Below are 23716 nucleotides of genomic sequence, written 5' to 3'. Positions count from 1 at the left end.
CTAGTAACGGAAATGATGTTGTTGGACCAAATATGGCAGATGCCATATGGATGAGTTGCTCCAGGTTTAGAGAGTGTTATTGAATGCTAATGGTAGAAATAACTCAAAAAATAATAGAGCGAAAAAATTACACTGTATTCAAAAATTATTAATAAGGAAACAATCATAAGTTGCCTTATACTTATAATAAACATATCCAAAAAATTAGTGCTATAATTAAAATTATTTACCACAATATATGCATTATTTATTAAATATTATTAATGCAATACAAGGAAAATAATTTAAAACGATGTGACTTCCAACCGTCCAACAAAAGTTTGAAATAAGTGACCATACAAAAAGCTGAAAATTGTGAAAACTACTTTAAACGCAGGGAACGTAATTTTTACGTTCTCTGGCTCACATGTTTACGAATTAGCAACGAAACAAACTGTCAAACGGTAAAAATTCCAATTAGAGTTTCTGGTTTAATTTAATAAATTAAATTTAATATTTGCGAAGTGGAATAAATAAAACAAGGTCCTCCAGTATGTCTGAAGAATTTCGCGCAGTCACAAGAAAAAAATGGATTGCACGTAGGTCCATAAACCCAAGACTACGAAGGTTATCAGAACGTTGCAATGAAAAAGACGAAAAGGAAGTGGACGTTGACGCATTTCTAAAGTACCACAAATCCCCGGAATTTAGTTCTTTACCCAAATTAATATATTTTCATTCCTAGACGCCTGGAACAGTTATGCACACAAATGGTGGGCAGTGATTACTTTATACAGGCAATGGAGACTGTGGACGAAAGCCTCAAGGCGTTAATCGACAATGAGAAATTTTCGCGTCTAGTTTGTTTTGGCATCGGTCCTTTCTCTCGCAACTTTCAAGCATTACATCAGCTGGCTTTCATTATTTGCACACAACGGCATTATGGCATTGATGAAGCCATATATTTTGATCCAGTATTTCGTGAGAGTGAAAAACAAATTTTGCAGCGACTCAATTGTGCGCTAATGTCGGAAAATTGTGAGGCAAAGTATTCCGTAGATGAACGCACATTATTCTATCTTCCCCATTGTCCGAATTGTTTGACCAACAATTTGCTATGGAGCAATTGGCGTCCAAAATGTTTAAAACATTTGATACTTATAAATAATAGTTTTGAAAGTTTGTCGCTTAGCAAAACCGAGCGTTTATTGAGGCTGGATTCAAGTTATATATTGGACGTGTTGCCTTATGTCAAAGAATATCAATTAGAAGATGATTATGAAACACACAATGTTTTTAATGATTTGTCAGTACATGTGTTTCCTATGGCATCACTACCTGCTTCCGAAAATTCTTTTTGGAATAAAAGAGAAGCACCAACATATACTGATGTTGAAATGATCTCTGCGGAGGAGTTCGGAAAACTGAGGCTAACGTAACGCTGCCTATTAAATTAGTTTAACAAATAAGTAATTTAAGTTAATAAATAATAGTACACAAATTATATTTATAAATACATATCTTAGTTGGTAAATTAAATGTCTAATATAATTAAAATTCGTTTATAAATTTTTCCATAGCTTCTTCATTAGCTCTCTCGCCATCTCTACGCTTTTGTTTTTGTGAAGCCTTTTGCGCTTTCACTTTTTTTCGAAAGGATTTCGCTAATTGCACACGTTGATCAAACATTTTCTTCTGTAATTCCAATTTAGTCTTAATACGATGTTGTATGTACTCCTCGTCACTGATTACTTTTCTAATATGTGTATCTTGTGTGTGCGGAAGTCGTGGTCTTAATGCACAGGGAATTATTTCGTAGTGCTTATGTAGAGCACTGCACAATAAGTCATTTATTGGCAAATGTGGAACTTCTGTCATAAAAATTAAATCGGAAGGTTCCGCCTTAATAAGCGAGTGTAAGAAAACTGTGTTCGTAGTGATCTCTTTAGATGGAGCTGACAACAAGAGTTTGTTAGAAAATTTTGAATTGAATCGCAGCAAATATTTTCCTGTTGGCATTTTCGTCAATAAGTTCACAGTATCTGCTAGTCCTGTTAACAATTTGGGCATATTTATTTGATACAATTCAGCAAGTTGTTTCTCGATGCCAGCTAACATTAATTTATGCTCTAACTCCATGCTGAAGTCTTTGGCAGTAACACGAAGACATACGCCGTAATTGGAAAATCCTTTACACTCACCAAACAGCTTCAATCGAAACCATTCCTGTATTAATTCATACTTAGTCATTTCTTCGGCACCGAATTGTGGTTTATATTCTAATTTGAGTGAGTGACTACTCAATAATTGTGCACCATATTCATCATTTGATGGTGAGCATTTTAATTTTGTAAAAAATTGTAAATGTGTTGTGTTTTGCTCATCTACCTTTCTACTCAGATCCCATTTAATGACAGCATAATTAGTTTTGACACAATCTTCAACTTTTGTATTCCTGAATTTTTCCAAATACTCATCAATTTTGTATGCGCGAAAATCTGTTTCCGAATGATTTATTGCTCGAATTTCGGGTGCTTCTTTAATTTTCTGCAATTCGGCATTATAGTGCTCCACATGCAACCACTGCGTATCGTTATTTCTACTCAACAAAGCTTCAAATGCGTTTTCAACTACTTGTTTGTGCGCAAACCAACCACAAACGCGAGGCGGAAACGGTTCTTTAAACTTTAAAATTTTAAAACTTTCTACACTGCCATCCGTAATTTCCAAAGGCACTTCCGTAGGCAAGTCGGCACTGCTGCCTGCTGTCAACAGAAATAATAACGATTCCAAAGGTATATTAATCTGGTGCGCTGGTTTATCACATTCTATATTTGCTTGCCATGTATTAGCGTCTTGTGATACAGATTTCATGTTATTAATATAATAACTGGTGAAGTTTTCTATCCACGAATTCAGTCGCTGAAATTCATTAGCAAAATTTCTTAGCACCGGTACCCAACCACGACGTGCAACCAAACGCACATCTTCTATTTGCAAATATGTATTCGGACTAGCGTTTAAACTTTGCGGATGTGGAAGACCGGCACATGTGTTTAAGGCTATTTTCTCTGGATAGTCCTCTAATAATAGTTTTAGTTTTGCGGAATAAAATTGTTTGTAGAGGTTGACCAAACGTTTACACGGCGCGTAAATCGATTCCTTTTGTGTGCGGGAGAATTCCATAACGAATTGATCAAATCTAATTTTGTCTCTCGTTCTTTTCGTACCTAGTTTTCGCCAGAGAACTACATCCTCTTCTCTAACTTCTTTGTATTCTTGCCATGCTTGTAATACGCGTAATCCAATGATATGATCCCTTTTAGTCATATTGGAAGGCAGTAAAATTTGAAAGAATCCATTCCTTTCTTTTACGCCTCCTGAGTAGTCATATAAAATATTATCCACCACTTTTCCATTACGTGGATCCAATAAAATTTCGTATTTGTAGTCATTTTCTTGGTGTTCAGGCTTCATGAAAACAGGATGAATTTCGTTTAAAGTACAAAATAGTGCGTCGGTTGGGTCTTCAAATGATTTGTTAAAGTCAGTGTAAGGCGGTTGATTTTGGAAAAAAGTACTGGGCGGACGTTTACTGTTCATTTTAATACAAATTAATAATAAACGGTATAATAAAATATAACATTTATAACATTCTTTGGTAAGATGCACTGTTCTATTTTTTCAACGCGATTTGTTTATAAACAGTTGGAATCAAGTCAGCTGATGGCGCTACAAAACGAGCGAGTATAAAAAGAAATGAATTCTCCAAAAAACTGAGCTATACAGAAAACTTAAGTAACTTAAGCAAAACTAATAAATTTAATCGTACAAGTTCCTTATAGAAAATTCATTAGCTCAACATTTTTTTCACATGTGACAAATCTTTATTAAGTCGTATCAGAATGTTATGATTTACAAAAATCATTGATTCGATCACTCTACTTGTAGCAGAAAGTGAATTCGCACACACTCGCTGCATTCTCGCTTCACATCTCTAGTTAGCTTGTATTGGAGAGTTCGCCGTGAACATGCCGTTTTATCTGTGACGCTTAAGTATGACATTCGCGATTGTTATTGTGTCATTTTAATATTTAATCTTAGAGCTTGTTGAAAAGAAAATTTTTTGGAAATCTATAATAATCTTTAAACATTCGACAATGTCTGACGGTGAGTAGTGAAAAACATTTATTACGATTTATTATTAAACAATTATTCACACATAACAGAGGAGATTATAAAACGCCGTTTATTAATTGATGGAGATGGCACAGGCGATGACCGGCGTCTTAACATGTTACTCAAACAATTCCTAAAATGGACTTTTTCCAAAAATGATTCCCCAGAAAACAAGTAAATATTACTAACTTATTCATTTACATTTAGTTTTTAATAATATTCGTTAACCTAGTCAAATAATATACGATCGACTACTGGCACAAATGGCACAATGTGAATTTGCGGCGGCCAAAACAGACTATACGTCTAAAATGATACATGAAGAATTGAAAAACTACGCAAAGCTATCCGATTCCATTGAAAAGAGTATAGAGTTGGCTAGAAATGAAATTGAAGAAAGTAAACGTGAACTTGTACTAGCAAAACAGATACGTAAGAACAAAATGGAGTACGATATGCTGGCAAAAGTGATTAAGGAGCAACCCGACCGTAAGGATACAACCAAACAAATAGATGCTCTCAAAAAGGATCTTTCCGAATTAATGGAAAAGAAAATAAAGTTAGAGCGTAAATTTCAAAAGCGACGTAATGATTTTACACTGCTCATGTATTCGATACGAGAACTACAAGCACAGTTAAAAGAAGATAGCAGCAGTGAAAGTAGTGACGATGAGGAATTGAATGGCTTAGACACCATGGATCTAAGTGATGATGAGGGAATACCCGTGTGTGCAGAGAAAATAGAGTTAATCGACGGAAAAACGATAAAAAAGGGTTCTCCTACAGATGAGAATGGTTCAAAAGGAAATATGTCGGTGGACGAAGACGCTATACTAGAATTAAGTATTGACAAAGATGAGAATGATGTGAAGATGGAAGAAACCGTAACAGTTCCCTAGCAGTTAGATTACCTCGTCATTGATTCCGATTAAGAAGACTCCATAAAAAATTAAAAAATCACATACATTTTCAAACAAATAAATTACAAATTTACGTTCAGTTTTTTTTTATAATCATTTACGATAATAAGTGTAGCGAGTAAATAACAAAATACAACGAATTGTCGGCAACCAGTTTCATCTGTCAATAACAGCTGATAAACAGTTGTGTGAAAATTAGTTCAAAGTTGTTTTGTAATTCAGGTGATAAATATAAAATTAAGTAATAACATATTTAGTTGATTCATTAGAATACATTAACTAATTTCAGTATGGCTGCAACAAAGACTCTGCGCTCATTATTACAAGAGTTACGGTCGGCTTCACCTAAAGGCTGCATTAAAAACTCCCTGGCCGCGCGATATATCCTGGCACAATACAAGAAATATTCCACAACAGATCTGCAGTTGTGTAAGGCGCGAGATGAGGCGTTGTTTTTGGGTCAAACTTATTTAACATACTTATCCAGTTTGCGAAAATACAACGAATTGTACAAAGATTACCATGGTCGTGGTGAACGCAGCGTCAAAGAAACTGCGGATTTAGTTGGCTTCAAATTGCCAACTGATCCCAAATAGAAACATTTAAAACATACATATATAATGAAGAATATTAATTCCATTTGGTTCATTAATATGCTAAATTATTCCTGTAGAGGTAGCTTAACATAATTTTGAAATGAATTTGGTTTTTTGATGAGTTCAATAATATCAATGCAAGAAGAACGTAAAATGAACTTGATATTACATATTTTTGAGCATCAACTAATGAAAAATAGTAGTAAAATATCTATAATGTAATAATGTGATTTGATTTTTGATGGATTCAATAATACCAAAGCAATGTCGCAGATTACTGTGAAATCAGTTATGTATTTACTTAATTCAGGGTTTTGAGGTAAGTTTATTTTCGATTATCGTACCGTGATTTTTAGTATAGTCGTATAAGTTGATATATTATTATAATACTCTGTGTATACGCCATGCAATATATAAATAAGGATTGTAAATAAGTATTAACTGAATGCCGAAGTCAATGAAATCAAGAGGAATCATACCCCGTTGTCCCCGACAATACAGATGCAAGTTTTGTATATGTATGTATGTACATACATATATACGTAATATTGTTGGTTTCCATTCGTTCTTACATTGTTCGCTATTGACAAAAGAAATTCTTGCGCACTTGTTGCCGTCAGCTCAGTGCCCGCCATGGGAGTGCTCTTGTCGTTGCTTGGTAAATGTTTCGTAGGAGAGCGCTTGACTTGCACTGAAAGTTAAATGTGCTGCAAGTAAGTGAAGTGGGTGTGTAGGGGATTTGTGTTTGTATTTTTATTTCCATTTTTGTAAAAACCTCATTTTAGCGAATACACTTGCAGACATGTGGGTGCATTGCGGTTAGGCGGTTGTGATAGGCGAAAAGTCACACATAACTATCTGCGCGCGCAAATATTCAATTAATATCAGCGCTTTGCAGCATAAAGTGCGTAAGTTTTTTTCTGCATTCATACATAGTAAGTATGTAAAAAATTCTTTGACTCTAGAAAAACACACTAGGGCTTTTATAAAATTTTAGGTTTCTATATAAGTATTGAAATTTGGAGTTTGAAAGTTGGTGAACTTGTAGTTACAGATTTTGGTAACCAATTAATACTTAAAATACTGATCACGATATATGTATGTACATAGCTTAGATGTTTTCAAATTTATCATATCATCGTACTTCCATCATTTCCTTGTTTTCTCTTTATCAGTGTGGTTCCAGATTTCTGGGTTTACATATGTACATATGTATGTATATCCAATTCCTTGGCATTATAACTATAGTCTTTAATAAACTTATTTATTTTTATAGGATTTTTTTTTTATACGCAAATATCTATCACATAGTTCCACTTGCATTCTTGAAAACCACGAACCACAGTTCATTTCTATTCTATTCTACATAAATATAAATCAGTTTATTACTTTGTTTGCGTCATGATATTCTAAATTGTATGCCGTACATTGTACTCATACTAGCGTAGTGCCGATCGCTGTGCCTACGCTTCTGCCAGCTTTCCTTATTGTTATTGTTATTGCTATGAGCTGCAAGATCTTGATGTTAAGTAAAGTTAACTACAGTACAGCAAAAACAGAGAAAACGTCTGTATGAATGGTGTATGGTTGCTCAATGGCGTATAAAGCTGCACAACAATAAATAAGTTCAACGCGCTTTTGAACTTTTCATCAATTTCTATAATTTATTCATTATTTTCAATTTGACGAAATGGTTGGCGGTTAAGTGAGAACACAATGGCGAGGAAAGCATACATTGTCACAGATGCAGATGCCTGATATTTATTTTATTATATGCATAGGTATATACATACATACATACATATGTATATTTCTTTCTGAAAGCCAAAATAAATACAACAAAGAATTAAAAAATTATTATTTCTTTCTCATTTTATTCACCTAAAAATGCGCTTATAATTTATTTGAATACCTTTTTGCTGTTACAAAGTTGGCGTTCTTACATAGAGCCGTTTTCTCAATGCCTGGTTAGCAGCCATCTGTCTATTAAGTTCTGGCTAACTTAACCAAGAAGAATGTTTAAAGAACATTTTTTTAACCAGAACTTAACTGACAAATGGATGCTAACCAGAAACTGAAAAAATGGTCCTTAATATTCTATCGATGATAATAACCGTTAAATCGCCGAGAGTAAATTTTTACTGGTAGAAATAAGGAAATGTCTGGCAGAGTGCTAATCTCATTCCCAATCATTCAAAGTGCTCAGTATTTCAAATCTCACATACTGCGTTTAATATAATACAATAGCATTCTAAATTGTAATCCATAGCTGAATATTTTGCTGAAAAGTAAATCCATAAAGAATTGTAAAATGTCTACGCTTTTAGTATTCATTTGAAGTAATAATCATGCACAACTGACTCTCTTTCGTCTTGTAAGAAACTGATTATGCGAAGTTTTCAATTAATTTTAATTGAAGTTAATTGCATGATAAGCGAAAGAATTTTCTTGCACAATTTAAATGCTAACTGCTGTCTGTTATTGTTGTTATTCTTGATATGCATTGCAAATTTCCATTGTCCACCAATAAATGGTATAAACTTAACCAAGCGATTACAAAGAAAGTGAAAGCATTGAAGTAGAAAATATTGACCTTGAGAAATGAACTTCGTGCTCAATAGGGAAAGGGGAAATGTTTTTTTTTTTGCAGTCGTTAGTCTGTCACTGGAAGTTAAAAAATTCTGTCGCTGTCTCCATTCCATTGAGACAATATGGCGGATTTTCTTTGTGTTTTGCGATTATTCGGTCGAAAGATTGTGTTTTTCGTATTCTCAAGGAAAATTAATTTTCTACACGGATCCATGGCAAAAACTCCTCCGGTTGAGAATTTCATTTAAGATTCGTTAATTTACTTATAATTTCGGTTATACTTTATAGATCAATGTCGGAAAATGAATGTTTAAGCAAAATTTAGAAAAATAGAACTCGAGTTTGAAGATTGTGTAGGGCAATCCTTATTAATTGTGGTAACTTATACTTATAAGAGTACTTATAACCATCGTCGTCGAAAGAGGCTCTCTGATAATGTGTTTTCCGAAAATTGACTTCATAGTTAGCATTTTGAATTAAAGTTTCAATATAAAGTTATTTAGATGGCCTTGGTTGACAACCAGCTCTTATGGGAGTGCGAGGTCCTTCTGGCCTAGAGTTGAACTGCTTGCTAAGCAAAGTTCATAATGCAGCAATAGTACAAGTTCATACAGGACATTGTTCTCTGGACGCAAATTGCCAAAATTTTATGAAAGAGATTGTCCTTCTCCCTTTGTAAGACTAAGACTGAAACATCTCGGCAGTCATGTATACTTATATAGCCGAAACTGACATTGACCGCCTTAATAAATTTGTGATTAGCTCAATGCGCCTTATGAGAGCCTTTACGAGGATGATAAGTTTTTATAAAGAGTATTCCTTAAGCAGTACAACCTGATTCTATTTTTACTCAATTTAATTATGCTGTAATTTTATAAATTTAATTTTCGGTGTTTGAATTTTTATTACTTCCTGTCTATTTATGTACATATGTATGTAAAATTTATGTTATATACATATGTACATACATACATATGTATAAACCTAGAAACGCCGAGTTTTTAATAATTGAAAATCACAACTCGCCGGCGGCCATTTGGCTGCATGAGCACCTCAAAAATAAAAATTTATCCAAATATACATATCTAGTTTACACCTATTATGTGCATTCGTATATATGTACATATGTATATTAATGTCCAACTGTGTGCGTGTATATTGAAAATATCTCTTGCATTTCGTCGTCGCTATTTTCGTAAACATTCTTTACCCCTATGTGCTTCTAATTGTTGTTTTTGTTTTTTCTCGTTGGATTTTTTGGCTCAGTGTAAATATTTAAGGCAACGAAATCCGACGATTTGTATTTTTTCTGCTTTGTCTTTTTGCCAAATCGGCCACATTTTAGCCTAATTATTATGCATTATAAATTGTAATGTACATTGTTGTTGTTTTTACTATATACATACTTACATATACGACATGCGACACTTGCGAAATGGAAAGTATTTGTTCACACTTTAACTTGAAACAATGGGCGATGGCGTTATTCTCAATCTGTGCGGAAAATGCGAACACGCCGGGAATAAACAGATGCGCATTACGGTGTGCCTTCAATGCTGGAATATTTTTTGAAATAGATTGCTGAAACTTTATTTAATATTGTTTTAAAGTAGTTATAATTTCAACTTATTAGTTTTAATTCCCGTTGGAGGAAATTCAGTTATTTCACTGAGAAGTCGTACTTGAGACCAGTTTGTGGAAATTAGAAAAGTTACAGCTGATTTCTTCAAAAAGTACCCAATAATTCGAATGTCATCGAAATTCCAGAACCAAGTAACGTGTGAAAATATCTCAACCGTTTCCAATGGACACCAACATGTTTTTGATTTGCTCTAGACGACCCTAATGTTAACAGATAAATCTAAAAATAATGTATGTATTAAAAAATATATAAAATCGCAGGCATACATTGAAAAAAATTAAGTTTCCCAGCCTTTAGTCTCAAGCTTTTATTTATTTATTTATTTTCATCGCCAATGATTTACTAATAGCCACATATTTCATCTTACCGGTCTGTTTTCCGCGGTCTGCAAATTCCTTTGTAGCTGTGGATGGCGTTTTAAAATAAAAATACGAACAAATGATGTCATTTCAATGTGAAAAAGCTAATCCGGTGAGCTAATTAAGTTGTCAGGTTATGACAAAATGGTTCAAATATAAAAGTAGTTGTTGTGGTTTTGCTTCAGTACATAAATAGCTATGCTCGTGTATAGTTAGAAACATAGTAAATCATTTAAATTAAAAATCATGTTTTACTTTTATTTAACTTGAATATTTATTGAATTTTAAACAGTTGAAAATAGTTTAAAAATATATTTCTCAAGGAAGCTTTTGTAAATGTTTGAATGGAAAAAATGTTTTCCATATTCTTCACTTAAATCAAACAGCTTTATTTTTTTAGCTTGGACCGGAATTTAGAAAACAAAAAATAAAAATAAAATAAAAAAATTTATAGCAGGTTGAGCCCCTTCGGAAACGAAAGATAAATTAACAAACATTAAAGGAAAAATAATTTTCTTAGACGATCTTAGGTCCGGAAAAGTATGAGGAGGGATTGAAGTGGTTGAAGTTTTAAGGATTAAAAACAGTTTATCTCGATCTGCAGCAAAGCAATGGGTCGTATAAAAAAATGTATATGGCAATGCTGTAGGTAACGAAAAAATCAGTAACTTTTTGATATTGACTTTTTCCATAACCTCAAAATTTATGCTAAAAATTCAAATAACCAAGTTTTTGGTTTTTTTTTTTATTTTGAAGAAAGATTTTTTTCCTTCACGAAATTTTGCTGTAAACTTGCCTTGCTATGTCCCAAATATTTAGGAGAAAACTTTATTTCGATTTAAGGTCAAAAGAACCCTTCTTTGCAATTCGAAATTCTGACGTCAAAATTTATTTTTTTTAAAAAAGTCAATACGTTTTATATTGGTCGAAATACCTACTTTTTGATGGTTTAAAAAATATGCACATTAATTTGTTAAGTTTTTCTGGAAAATAGGTAACAGTACCCCACCTTTAAGTATATATCAGAATCTTTGTTACCAACTTGCAAAACAAATCCGTCTAACAATGTGTCACAATTAGGGAATAAGCTCCCAGATATTGAATGTGTGAACCCTAGAGTCTATGGTTGGCTTTGTAACAAAAAAAATCTATCAATTTGTGCCAAAATTAGTAAAATCGCCCAATACTTCTCCTAGCCACCATACACTTACCTACCTAATGTAAAGATTTTCAAACTTCCGGTTGACTTTAAACCGCAATAAGGCTCCCACGTCACTGTTGACAGTCATAACTTTGAAGTCGTAGATAATTTCGTCTATCTTGGAACCAGCATCAACATTAACAACAAATATCAGCATTGAAATCGAATGCAGAATCACTCTTGCCAACAGGTGCTACTTTGGACTAAGTAGGCAATTGAGAAGTAAAGTCCTCTGCCGACCAACAAAGACCAAAGTCTACAAATCACTCATCATCCCCGTCCTGCTATGTGATACAGAGCTATGGATGATAGGAAAATTTGATGAGTCGACATTACGAGTTTTCGAGAGAAATGTTCTGAGGAAGATTTATATCCTTTAGGCACTTGCAGCGGCGAATACTGCAGTCGATGGAACAATAGGCTGTATGAGATATACAGCGACGTTGACATAGTTCACGCAGGTCGACGCAGTACTCGCTGTGGAGGATGAAAAATAGGGGTTTAAGCTGATTATTGAAGAAATCAGTGTAGACCTTCTCTGGGTAACTATTTACGGTATACCCATTATATAAAATGTATCTCCTTCGAGTTGAGTTTATATCACATATTGCTCATTTCGGTTAATTAAATTGATTTTGGACACTAAGAAAAAATGTGGCAAACGTGCCCATTTGCATATTTTTCCGGAAAATTGCGAGTTTTTTAAATGTTGATCTTGAGAAAAAGAAACTTTTGGAAACATTTTTCATTCTTAGATTTGATTTTCGTTTTAAAAGCGAATGCAGTTGATGGAATTTGTTTTATCTTTCTTATTCATTTCAATCATGCGTAAATTGCTTCATTTTTGGAATTTTCGAACATTTTACAAAATTATTTTTTTTTTCGTGAAATTTTTGTCGGAACAGGAATGAAAAAATATTTTGGTCGAGACGATCTTGAGCTGAAGCACTCTTCTACTTGTGATAATTGATTTGTAAGACAAATGTGATATATCGGTTAATTAAAAATGTAGGTACATATGTACACATATATATACTTGTATACGTAAGTTTTATATATGACGTATCTTAATTAAAGCCAACATTCTGACTATTCTAATGACTTACTTCAGAATTTAGAGTGCATCTGGACCTTGAAAATTGTTATGTCCCTTAATGCTTTCAAGTCTGTTTTAATGGTACTACCTACAATAAATACATGCAATACCACACACACACGCACGCACAACCATATGCGCTGAGTGCACGTGCACCGACCATCACTTAATGGCTTGTTAATGGTGCGTGTCAGGATTTATGCACTCAAATGACCGTCAGACAACGCAGCAAGCAAGCATAATGACATTCACCAGCCACCAGCAACAACAACAATGAGCCCAATAGTTCATAAGCCGACGGCGACTAGCCGACTTTTTCATCCTTTCGCACAATTGTGCAAACAATGGCGCAACAAGGAGCAACAGCCAGATCCTTTGTGCAACAACAACAACTCGCAACACGCTGTGTGGCTGCTTTGTGAGTGCTTTGGTCAATTGAACGGTCGGTTGGTGCTAATGGGTGCCAGTCGCCAATTCGTGGACAATTGACTGACTGACAATAAGTCATAAAAGCAGCCGTCAGTCTCAGCAGGCGTCGGTCGCCTCAGCTGGGCAGCGCTAACGGCGCTGCAATCAATGAGCGCACTAGCGAATTTCCGCCTCGATTCTTTGCTGAAATTTTCAATTTCAATTTTATATATGCTTTTGATGTCCGCCACATGACCACATGCAGCAGCCAGCAAGTGGCGGCAGTAGCAGCAACAACAACAATCGCCATCGCCAGTTTGATGCAGCTCAATGTAATTCAGCTTTGGTTAGGCTGACTTTGGCATAATTCGCGTTGTTGCACTTTCCAACGCATTTTTTGTGCCGCAGGCACACTACAATAACAACACACACACACCCATACGTAGGCTGCGCACACACATTAACAAGTAGGTTTTGCTTCAAGCAATTTTGGTCTGTTTTTCGTCCATTTGTCGGCCAGAGCGTGTTGCATGTTTGCTGTGTCTCTGCCGTCGTGGTCGTCGTCGTCGTTGGTGCATTTGTCATCAGGGTGGGAGGTAAACAATAATAAATGCCAACAAGAACACACAGCAGCGCGAACAAATTTTCGTAAACAAAAGCAGCCACCAGCAAGTCAGTTAGCAAGCCGGATTGTCAGCACAGCTGCACCACCGACAGACAGTCGAGTGGTGCTCACATATCAGTGCAGCTGAGCTGAAAGACTGTGAAACAGGTTGAGTGACTGATTAGCGCTCGATTGGCACATTGAGCTAAATTGGTTGGATTGTCTGTTGGAATTGACTTGCCTCTGCCGGTTCGATGTTGCAACATCGAATTCGAGCGGATTTTTCATAATGAGTTGGTTTTGGAATCAAAAAATCTGAACCCCAATTTAATGGATTTTTTGAGATGTAAATTAAAAAAGAAAGTGGTCAGTTTGTATGGCGGCTAAATGTTATAGTAGTCCAATCCGAGCGATAGATATTTAGCTTGGATCATATGTATCATATCTTCTTAACTAAAAAATATTTTCAAACACTAGAATATCTTTATCAGTTTGATGGATCAGTTTGTATGGCGGCTAAATGCTATAGTAGACCGATGCGAACGATATGGATTTTGTAGTACTTGTATATTTATTAGAGCGTTATGATCTACGAACCACCAGTACCCACCAGTACCCGCCGGGGAAAGCAGAGGAAGACTTCCACTCCGTTGGAAGGACCAGGTTGAGAAGAACCTGGCTTCGTTTGGAGTCTCCAATTGACGCCACCTTGCGAAAGGAAGAAACGACTGGCGCCCTGTTGTTAACTCGGCTATAACCACGTAAGCGGTTTCTACGCTAGTAAAGAAGAAGAAGGTCTAGCAATGGTTTGGGATATCAATGATTCCTGTGAAAGTTCTTTCGATGTCATTATGTATGGAACTCGATTTCTTTTCCATGGCCACCAAGGGCACGCTTGCAGAAGTCCAGACGTTGAATCCAATTTTCGACGGGTTTCAAGCATAAATCGGCCGATATTGCTGCAATTTCACGTTCGATAATCACTCAAAGTTCTTCAATCGTCGCTGGCTGGTTGGCATAGATCATAGACTTGACATAGCCCCACAGGAAATGGTCTGATGGAACGGTCGCCCGACCGTGGCAGCCAATAGACTGGACCATTTCGTGAGATAACACGTTCAACTTGGTTTTCAATAAATCGATTGTGGCTACATATTGTCCAGGTCCATATTATCCAACTCGGGCGGTAGCAATTCCCGTTCACAATATCGTGCCGGTCTTGATCATCACAGAAGAAGTACGGCCCAATGATGCCGCCGGCCCATAAACTGCACCAAACTGTAATTTTTCGGAATGCAATGGCGACTCATAGAGTACGTGTGGATTGATGCCTTTTGCTTATTGACTAAGCCATTCAACCAGAAATGAGCCTCATCGCTGAAGACGATTTTTCGTTGAAAATCAGGATCATTTTCAAGTTTTTGCTCAGCCCAATTCACGAACATAGGACGATTCTGGTGATCAAGCGACTTCAATTCTTGCATCAATTTGATCTTGTAAGGATGTAGGCTAAGATCTTTACGCAAAATTCGCCCCAGCGACGTCACAGAGATGCTTGAGAACGACTTGCGAGAAACTGATTTGGGTCTTTCTTATTTGATGCACTAGCGCCAGCAATATTCTTGACACTACGGCTATTTCTTTATCTCACTGGTATGGGAACATTTTGTATTGTGCCTGTGGATTCAAACCACAGCATTTTTAAAGCATTCACATTGAAATATTTCAAAAACAGGCTTTTTTCTAAGTTTGCTAAACCAGCACGCGCTATTTATGCTAATTGGACCAGTGTGGGTGAAATATCGTCTGTTGGTGTGTCAATTAGCACATTTCAGACACTAAAATCTATTTAATTGAAGCTGTTCTTTATTAATTCAATTAGAATCACAGTGGACACCGCCATTATCTTCTAGGAATTCATAACAATCATTTCACATGCTCATAACACTATGGCACAATAAAATCCCATGGCTGATTGAGCAATGCCAAAAATTAATTAACACTCAATTTGAAGGCTCCCAAAAAATTTCATAGGTGGTTGACCTCATTTTAATACCTACAATTTTCCAGCGTTGACAAACAACGCAGCCGATTCAGACACTGCCAAAAACAAAAACAAAACAAAAATACAACAACACCAAATACAAAATTATGGCTACGCAGGCAGCGAAAGAGCGGCATGCCAGCGGCGTCTCGCTAGGTTGACAAGATAAAAATACGAAATAACTAAATAAAGTAGAGAAATCCCCAAGAAGCACTCCACTCGCCATTTGAGTGCTTGCAGCAGGGGGTCACGTTCGAACATGTTTGAGTGACTTTGCTTTTGCTGTTTTCGGCCGCCGTTGAGTTGGGGAGCCGTGCCGCGCTGTGCGCTAGGTTGCTATTTTCATTTGGGCCTCCAACAGTTGCGGCGAGTCTTGTTCGAAGCGTGTACGTGTGCGGTCTGGAAGTGCGGCCGGTCGGTCAATTCTTGGATTTATTTATTTATTTAATATTTTAGCCACTCAGTCGAATTGTGTGTGTGTGTGAAATCGAAAAAGTTTTGGAAAGCAAGTTGTGAGTAAAAGCGAAAAACAAAAATAAAAATATGAAAATATTAATTGGTAATAAATTAATAGATTTTCTGCGCTAGAATATCAGTTTACTAAGAAATTGCGAAATGTCAAGTGCAAGTAAATTGGTTGGAAGAAATGCCAATACGAAAGTTTATTGAAGTGTAAAACAAATCGAAAGCTGATAAAATAAAGTGCTATGCAAAGTGAGTTGTTAGCGAAACATAAAGCGTGTGAGTGGCTCCGTGCGCGCTAATATCTTGGGGACCCCCCTCCAGCCAACTTCCCCTCCCCCTGGCTGGCAGTTCTCTGTGCGCGTGAATAACCAAATTGAATGTGACATTTTTTGGTTGAACCGAAAACGTTAACGCTATGGAGTAGCTACAGCTTTAATAAAAAAAATAGTGTTTAAATTAAAAAAAATTGAATGCCAAAAAATGTGAAAAAGGTGTTTAAGTGCGCATCGTTGCCGAAGTAGCGTTAAGAAGATCTTTACGTGAGTCGTTGAGATACGCGCGTGATTTTTGCAAATTTTTGTTATTGTCTGTTTATAAGTGAGATAGCAGCAGACCAATGGCTGTTAAGCAATTGGTGAACTTGTTGGTGCTGAGGCTTATTTGTGAAAAACTTTCGTTGTTGTGCATTCCCGAAAGCGTTAAGAAAATATTGGCAGTACAGATTTGAGCATGCATAAAGTTTTATATAAATACATACATACATATATAAAAAAAATTATGCACAAAGTTGATTGAAAGCAGCTGAAATCGTAAAAAATATTTTTTATGCAAAAAAAAAAATTAAAAATTAAAAAAATAAAAAATTTTTTTTTTAAATAAACAAAAATATTTTTTTGGAGTGTGAAATCGTTTTTCATAAAAATATAATAGCAAAAAAAATTAAATAAATAAACAAAAATATCTTTTTTGAGCGTGAAATCCATTTTCATAATTTTTTTGTTTTGTTTTAAGAATTTATACTTACATACATATGTACATATATGTATGTATATACTTTTGAAATTTTTAATCTCACAACGTGATACCGATTTTATGCTTTGTTTTTGATGTTTTGCGGTCTTTTAGTGTTCAAGTTTGTTTTATCGCTGATTGAGCACAAGATTTATTTGCTGCTTGATAGTTTTCGGTTTGTTGCGCGGCGTCCGTCCGCTGCCTCACCACTACACCAGCAGATGTGTGTGTGTGTCTCATGCGCCGTCACCTTACAGCGTTTGCATCGCCGTACTTTATTGTTCTTATTGGTGTTACTCGTGTTGTAGTTGTTGTTGTGCTGTAGTTCTTGTTGTTTTAGCTGTCTTTTGTTGACTACGGTGCTTTGTGTATTTATTGCCGCCCTGTTGGTCTGGTTGTAGTTGCCTCCAACGAGTCGCTTTGTTGTTAAGCCTAACCCGTTTTCACACACACACACACGTGCACACAAACGAACAAAAACAAACATACACAGACAGCAGCGACCTGTGGCGGCAAAGCGAGTGCTACTCGCTGCTCAAATCCAGCGCTGTGGAGCTCCCGCCAGCAAACAGTCAAAGTGCCGGAGAAAAGTCAGCAGTCAAGCAATGCTGCGGCTGTGCTCCTGCCAATCCACTCTCAAGCGCGTGCAGCTGTGTGTGTGTGTGTGTGTGTCGTCTGTGTTTATTTTTGTTTGCTTATTTACCTACACAAACACACACACATACATACTTCGATGGCTATCCAGGCAACTACCTTAGCTTACCTTACTTGCACCAGCTCAATGCTCGGCATTGTTTGTTGTTGTTGCTGCTGTTGTTATTGTAGTGGTTTTTATGCTGGAAAAACTAGTTTTTCGAAAACATCAGCAACACGCTCAACAAAGATAGCAACACGTCAATAATAACAATAACAACAAGAAGAACAACAACAGTGACGCCAACTCTATCGATGTTAAGAACAATATTGCAGCTAAACATGGGTTAGCAAAAGCAAAACAATAACAACAAACAGCATTACGTTCGAAAAAGGCTTAAAGTTCAAGTGCCATTGTAGCGTATTTGGGTTGTGAAAAAATAAATATAGTAAACTAGTGTAAATAATTGGAGGCATACAAATAGTCAGTGAAGGTGTTTGCTGATCAATTTTTATTTGTTTATTGCAAAATCGTACGAAAAGTTATAGAATGTTAACAAAATGTTGGCATGTCAGCTTTCTTTATGACCGTTGGGGATTTGAACTTAAACTGTGCAAAATTTCAGATCGATGTCTCGAAAACTAAGAGACTAGAGGGAGATATTTCAGAAACTGCAAGGCCATGTATAATTCTAGATTGAGTTATTGTTGTTGTTATGAAAAAAAATATTTTTCAAAATATATTTCCATAAAACCATCAGATCATGATAGTTTTAAGGTCCTTATCAAGAATCCGGTTTTTGCTAATTAATTCTGGTTTTTCCAAGTGCAGGAAGCCCTCGTATTCCGTAGAAAGGCTTCCAAAGGAACAAGGAAATACATTACATATGTATGTATATTAGTAAATATGTATATAATTGCCTTGATTATATAATTAACAGTAGTTCAGAAAAAAATAGATTTATTTTTAAATAAGCAAAAAATATTTTGCATCACTACATTTTTTAGCAAAGCCAATTATTGTTGTTGTTTTTCACATTCCGAAATATGCTCAGCACACATACGAAGTGCGGCAGGCATGTACTCGTACATCTCTCTGCAATGTGTTGTGGTGCAAAATATTTTGCAAAATTCGCAAATTGGCATGTGCTCGTACATTATATGAAGCTCCAGCCGCTGCTGACTTGGCCAATAAATGTGCCATAAAATTTCGAAAATCACAACAACATGCAGTGGGTTCATATAACTGACATGCCAGCAAAACATACGCAAGAAAGTAGAGTGTAAAGCGAATTGAATGAAATGAAATTGAACGAAATGAAATGAAGTGTCGAAATATTCTGCGCGAGTTGAAAATAATGCAAATTAGCAAAAGCAAAAAATTTGTGAAAGTCTTCAAAACGTACAGATAGATACGTACCTACATATGTACATATTTATGTAGACTTACGCATGCACTATAATCTTGCTTGTATAATCACATTACAAAAAAATGGCATCATTTTTTTTTTTTTGTTTTTTTCAAAAGGCTATTTCTTTCCCACAGTTAATGTAGTTTTTGTATTTTTTCAAAATCTTTTATTTTTCTTGCGCTAATTTTGTTTCTACGAAATTTGCAGTCAGTGGTTTCAGAAATGATTTAATGTTTTTGAAATATTGTGCTTTGATGTTTATATTGAGCGCCAGATGAATAAATATTTTTATAGTTTATTTTACTGTTGTTTCTGCTCGAGCATTTAATGCTTTTGTGCTACTGTCGATATTCTATTAGCTCTAGTTGGATGAATCGGAAATCTAACCAATTAATTTGTATTTTGTGATTGATGTTAGTTTGAATGTTGATATTTACGTGTAGAAAGCAAACATATAAATTAAAAATAAATATTCTCGAATTTTTATTGTTTCAAAAATATACTACTAAATTAAAAAAAAAAATTATTTTGAAAATTTTTTAAATTTTGTTTGGTTTTGAAATTTGTATGACAAAGTGCAGTTATTATTTCAAGAATATAATAATTATTTTTTTTTGGAACATAAACATAAAAAAAATTAAAATAAAGTAAAAAAAAATAAAATAAAATAAAATAAAAAATATATTAAGTCACAAAAAGAACTTAAATAATTAAAAAAAAAATATTAAAAAATATTAATAAAAAAAATGCAAAATAAAATACAAAAAAGGATTATTAAAAGTCACAAAAAAACAGGAACTAAAATAATTAAAAAAAGAATTAATAAAAAAAAAAATAAAATTAAAATCTTGATTTTTTTTTAATTTCGTATTTTAAAATTTTAATTTTACATATTTTTGTTCTTAATATACTTAAAATATATTATTTTGTTTGTAATTAATTTTTTATAATTTTTTGAAAACTAAAGACAATCAGTTTCATAAAATTTATAAAATAAAAATTCATACATACTTGTGCACGAAGATTTCGTGCACGAACCCAAAGCAATCCAAAAAGTAACAATTTCAACATCGGTAAATTTTTATAACAAATCATTAAAAATAAATGTGTCTTCTACAAATAAAATAATTATCTTCCAAATATCTAGAAAATCAAAAATTTACACATTTATCTATGAATACCTGTAAATTCGTGTGAATAATTAAACAAAAAACAATGTGAAAAGCAAAATCAAAAATTCTTCAAATAAAAGTGATTTTATTAAAAAAAATTAAAACCGGTGCTACCCAACCACATAATACCAACCGCATTGCAAAACCACAAACAAAAAAATATATATTTTTTAACACTTCAAAATTAGTGAAAAAGTAAAAAAACAAATTTAACCGTTAACAATAAAAGCCTACAGTTATGGGTTTCTCATCGGCCCTGCAGGGCCGTGCCGCGCACGAGGCATTAATCGTGCGCCAAGATGCCGAACTACGACTTATGGAGACCATGAAACGATCCATACAATTGAAAGCCAAATGCGATCGGGAATATGCGATCGGTTTGGCTGCGGTTGCACAACAGGGTATGAAAACTGATCGCGCCGATGAAATGCAAGGTGAGTGAAAAAGGGGTGCAGTAGTAAAAAAGAAAAGAATAATAATAAAAAACAGTAACAAGTATGAAAAAACCTAAACGATCGTACAGAAAAAATGCACAATATTAATGTTTGCTTGTAAGTAATGCCACTGATAATGAATATGCAAGTTCACTTACTTTGCTGCGGTTTTAAGCCAACAATTTTCCTGTGCTACAATGCGAAAGCTGCTTAAAAACAAGTATATTATGTTTGGAAATGATGTGTTTCTATACATATATACATATGTATATATAGTTAAAATATATACATATATAAGTAAGCCAGAGAAATTCTGTCTGAGTAGATTTGTTTTTTATGCTTTTATCCACGTTCGAATGACGCAACCCTCAATTTCCTTTGCAAACAAGTATAAACAGACTTCGATTCACTAAGTCTCTTGGACTGGCGTATCGAACAAACAAGTGGTATAAATATAGTATACTGGCATAATTAAATGCATAAAGAATTGTAATATGTTTTATCATTTTAATAAGACTGTCAAATGCTCTCTTGAAAATATATTTAACTTTGTTGTGGGTTTCATAAGTAAATACTTTAACAAGAGAACTGTTTTCTAACATAGAGAGCAGAGAGTAGTGAATCAAAGGCAGCCTCTTTCCTTGCTTTCTAAAATATATTATGAATCTCGAAGTGTTGTTCTTTCAATATTCTTTAAAAATCTGGAGTTATATTGGGTAGTCGAAATAGTCGTATTTTGTCAATAGATGTCGTATATCTCCAGTGCTACCAATTACATTGTGTCGTACTATTTGCTGTTGGAAAGGAGAAATTTTAAGCTGCATTTGACCAAAATAATATTAAATTCCGGGAAGTTGAAAAAAAGGTACAGCCGAACAATTCTACATTTTACTGTCAACAAGTGATGTAATTGAACAAGCAATCGAAAAAAAGATGACCAGAACTGTCTCTGAGCACCTGGAGAGTCAGAACAAACTTCGTGCGACGTGTTTCTGTGCGTGGTGCAAACTCTGGTGAGTGTGAAACTCGGTAAATTTTGCGACATAGACGTTTTATATGATCAAGCAGGCTTACCCAGATGTTGCTTTAGCAAGAAGTGGTGTATTTCGTTGGCGCCAGGCCTTTTGCAGGGCCGAGAATACTTGGTCTAAGACTGAAAGTCGTGACTTGCTTGATTGATATGTAAAATAATCGTTTCTGGGCACTATTAAGTGAAAGGCGCTCAGAGAACTTTCCTCACTTGAACTTCTACACATGACCCCCTTAAATGCACCTCGAGAAATTCTATGATAAAGCAGGCATATATAAATACAATTTTATTGAACCGTGTAAACAATTACATATGTACAAGTATTATTCAAATAAATATTTGTAATGCTAAAAATAAAATTAGAAACTTTTAGATAAAACTGTGAATTTTATTTAAATGCAGTCAGCTTTCATATTATTAAATATGTATGTACACGATTAATAAAAAACTCTAAATAAACAGAAAAAACAAACAAAACACAAAAAAAAAATAAAATAAAATAACGATAAAAAGCGTACAAACGCTCTACTAGCTCCCAGTCTTAGCGTTTATCAGCGAAACTTTACATTTGCGTCACACAAAAAGTTTCAACCTAATCATTCAAACTCTTTCTTATGCTCTTGAATTGTAAACAAACAACAAAGTCAGATAAAAATGTCACTCAGCGAGGGGCTTACTACAAGTTCTCCGAGCAAGGGGAACTACAATGAATGTTTTTTCGTTTAGCTGGAATGAGCTTTGTATTGCACATTTGCACAGTTTAGTATACATACGAGTTTTTATATATGTCGGTAGGCACTCATCATTTGCTCTAATATAAGAATATACTAACTTTGCGGATTAAACTGCAATTCAATTTCTGCTTAAATACAAACCGATACTTCGAAATCATATTTAATGCGGAATTTGCATAAAAGCAGCTACTTTGCCAAGAAACACAAGAAAACAAAGCCAAAAGAAGTCACTTACGTAGGCGAAGAGTGAGTAAAGACGTCAATGTGCGTCATAACATTTCCTAATCGCACACTCATTTTGAAAATTTCAAACCAAAACAATAAAAGTTGCTATCTCTTTATTAGTTATAATACAAAATATGTGGCTTTGTTACGCATTTGAAGTTCAAACTTAGACCAATTTATGGGACTTAATTAAAAAAATTCTATACAAGGAAATATATATAGATGAAGGTAAAACATAAGCTAATTTACGCTATAGACCTAGTTTTAGAATCCAAAATTTTTGTGGAAAAATAAAAAAATTTCTTATAAACAAAATGTGATTTCGTAGGTTCACCAAGTGCGCCATTTTTTTCTCAACAGTCAGTTCAGTAATTCTTCAATTTACCTTAAAGAAAAGAAATTCGATTTCTTTTTCTGTGCGCTCAGCATAAATGATCAAAGACCTTCAGGCCACAATAGACCTTAAGTCGCGGTGCATACCTTATTTTGCAATATAATCAAACTTTCTTCGAGGGTTCGAGACTTGCGCTGTATTCCTCATTTTGTAATATACTCTTGGTCTTCTTTGAGGAATCCCGACTTGAAACTTTCATAATCGCGTAAGAAATTTATAGTTTGGCAATAGAAAATGGCAAAATAAAATTTTAAAGAAAAATGTTTCATTGTTTAACTTAATAAATAATCATTTATCAAATCTGCCTCATTGTATATTTTTGGATATTTGTGAGTGGAACTATGCCATTAAGCTCATTTCGACCAGAAGTATTTATATTTTAAAAAATTTCCGAAACACTTTTTAGCTCGAAATTTTTTTAGAAGAAATTCGAATGTATTTTCATCTGATTTTATATAATTTTTTCGTCTACATTGGAACGTTAATAAAGAGCTGTCGTGGCCTTTAAAGGGGGGTGTTTTAGCTAGAGGCCTAAATTTCGAGTGGTTTTTGGCAATTGATAAAAAAATAATTTGATATTTTTATTTTC

The 23716-nt window shown here is 34.5% G+C and overlaps 5 protein-coding genes across 13 annotated transcripts in view; 4 read left to right on the top strand and 1 right to left on the bottom strand.

Annotated features, from left to right (window-relative positions):
- The first annotated feature begins 407 nt into the window (after positions 1 to 407).
- Positions 408 to 1552, top strand: LOC105227642 (SRR1-like protein). The gene is made up of 2 exons (XM_011207092.4): positions 408 to 666; positions 725 to 1552. The coding sequence occupies exons 1-2, from the start codon at positions 533 to 535 to the stop codon at positions 1416 to 1418; spliced, it is 828 nt and encodes a 275-aa protein (XP_011205394.2). The 5' UTR covers positions 408 to 532; the 3' UTR covers positions 1419 to 1552.
- Positions 1453 to 3582, bottom strand: LOC105227641 (little elongation complex subunit 2). Its single transcript, XM_011207091.3, has one exon. The coding sequence runs from the start codon at positions 3580 to 3582 to the stop codon at positions 1531 to 1533; it is 2052 nt and encodes a 683-aa protein (XP_011205393.2). The 3' UTR covers positions 1453 to 1530.
- Positions 3583 to 3991: 409 nt separating this feature from the next.
- On the top strand, positions 3992 to 5959 carry LOC105227643 (THO complex protein 7). The gene is made up of 4 exons (XM_011207093.4): positions 3992 to 4149; positions 4209 to 4332; positions 4391 to 5300; positions 5368 to 5959. The coding sequence occupies exons 1-3, from the start codon at positions 4140 to 4142 to the stop codon at positions 5055 to 5057; spliced, it is 801 nt and encodes a 266-aa protein (XP_011205395.2). The 5' UTR covers positions 3992 to 4139; the 3' UTR covers positions 5058 to 5300; positions 5368 to 5959.
- Positions 5369 to 5959, top strand: LOC105227645 (protein FMC1 homolog). Its single transcript, XM_049448760.1, has one exon. It carries the CDS (start codon positions 5369 to 5371, stop codon positions 5672 to 5674), a length of 306 nt encoding a protein of 101 aa, XP_049304717.1. The 3' UTR covers positions 5675 to 5959.
- Positions 5960 to 15934: 9975 nt separating this feature from the next.
- LOC105227655 (tyrosine-protein kinase Fer) overlaps positions 15935 to 23716 on the top strand; it is a 92167-nt gene continuing 84385 nt past the window's right edge. For 3 of the 9 annotated variants that reach the window (XM_049448703.1, XM_049448701.1, XM_049448697.1), the window contains exons 1-2: positions 15964 to 16129; positions 20286 to 20744. In XM_049448703.1, the coding sequence (XP_049304660.1) occupies positions 20549 to 20744 (196 nt within the window). In that variant the 5' untranslated portion in view covers positions 15964 to 16129; positions 20286 to 20548. Of the gene's footprint in view, positions 16332 to 20285; positions 20745 to 23716 lie in introns of all 9 variants that reach the window. The other 6 variants (XM_049448704.1, XM_049448705.1, XM_049448700.1 and 3 more) reach the window with 5 other exon arrangements.

The sequence above is a fragment of the Bactrocera dorsalis genome, chromosome 2 (genome assembly GCF_023373825.1).
Source record: "Bactrocera dorsalis isolate Fly_Bdor chromosome 2, ASM2337382v1, whole genome shotgun sequence".
NCBI classification, from domain to species: Eukaryota; Metazoa; Arthropoda; class Insecta; order Diptera; family Tephritidae; genus Bactrocera; species Bactrocera dorsalis.
This window is presented reverse-complemented; position numbering and strand designations above follow the sequence as displayed.

Bases quoted from the DNA above. Each gene is read 5' to 3' on its own strand.
- LOC105227642 (XM_011207092.4), top strand. From the start codon at position 533: ATGTCTGAAGAATTTCGCGCAGTCACAAGAAAAAAATGGATTGCACGT. The intron at 667-724 runs GTACCACAAATC...TTTCATTCCTAG, and splicing joins GACGTTGACGCATTTCTAAA to ACGCCTGGAACAGTTATGCA.
- LOC105227641 (XM_011207091.3), bottom strand. From the start codon at position 3,582: ATGAACAGTAAACGTCCGCCCAGTACTTTTTTCCAAAATCAACCGCCT.
- LOC105227643 (XM_011207093.4), top strand. The intron at 4,333-4,390 runs GTAAATATTACT...TCGTTAACCTAG, and splicing joins AATGATTCCCCAGAAAACAA to TCAAATAATATACGATCGAC.
- LOC105227645 (XM_049448760.1), top strand. From the start codon at position 5,369: ATGGCTGCAACAAAGACTCTGCGCTCATTATTACAAGAGTTACGGTCG.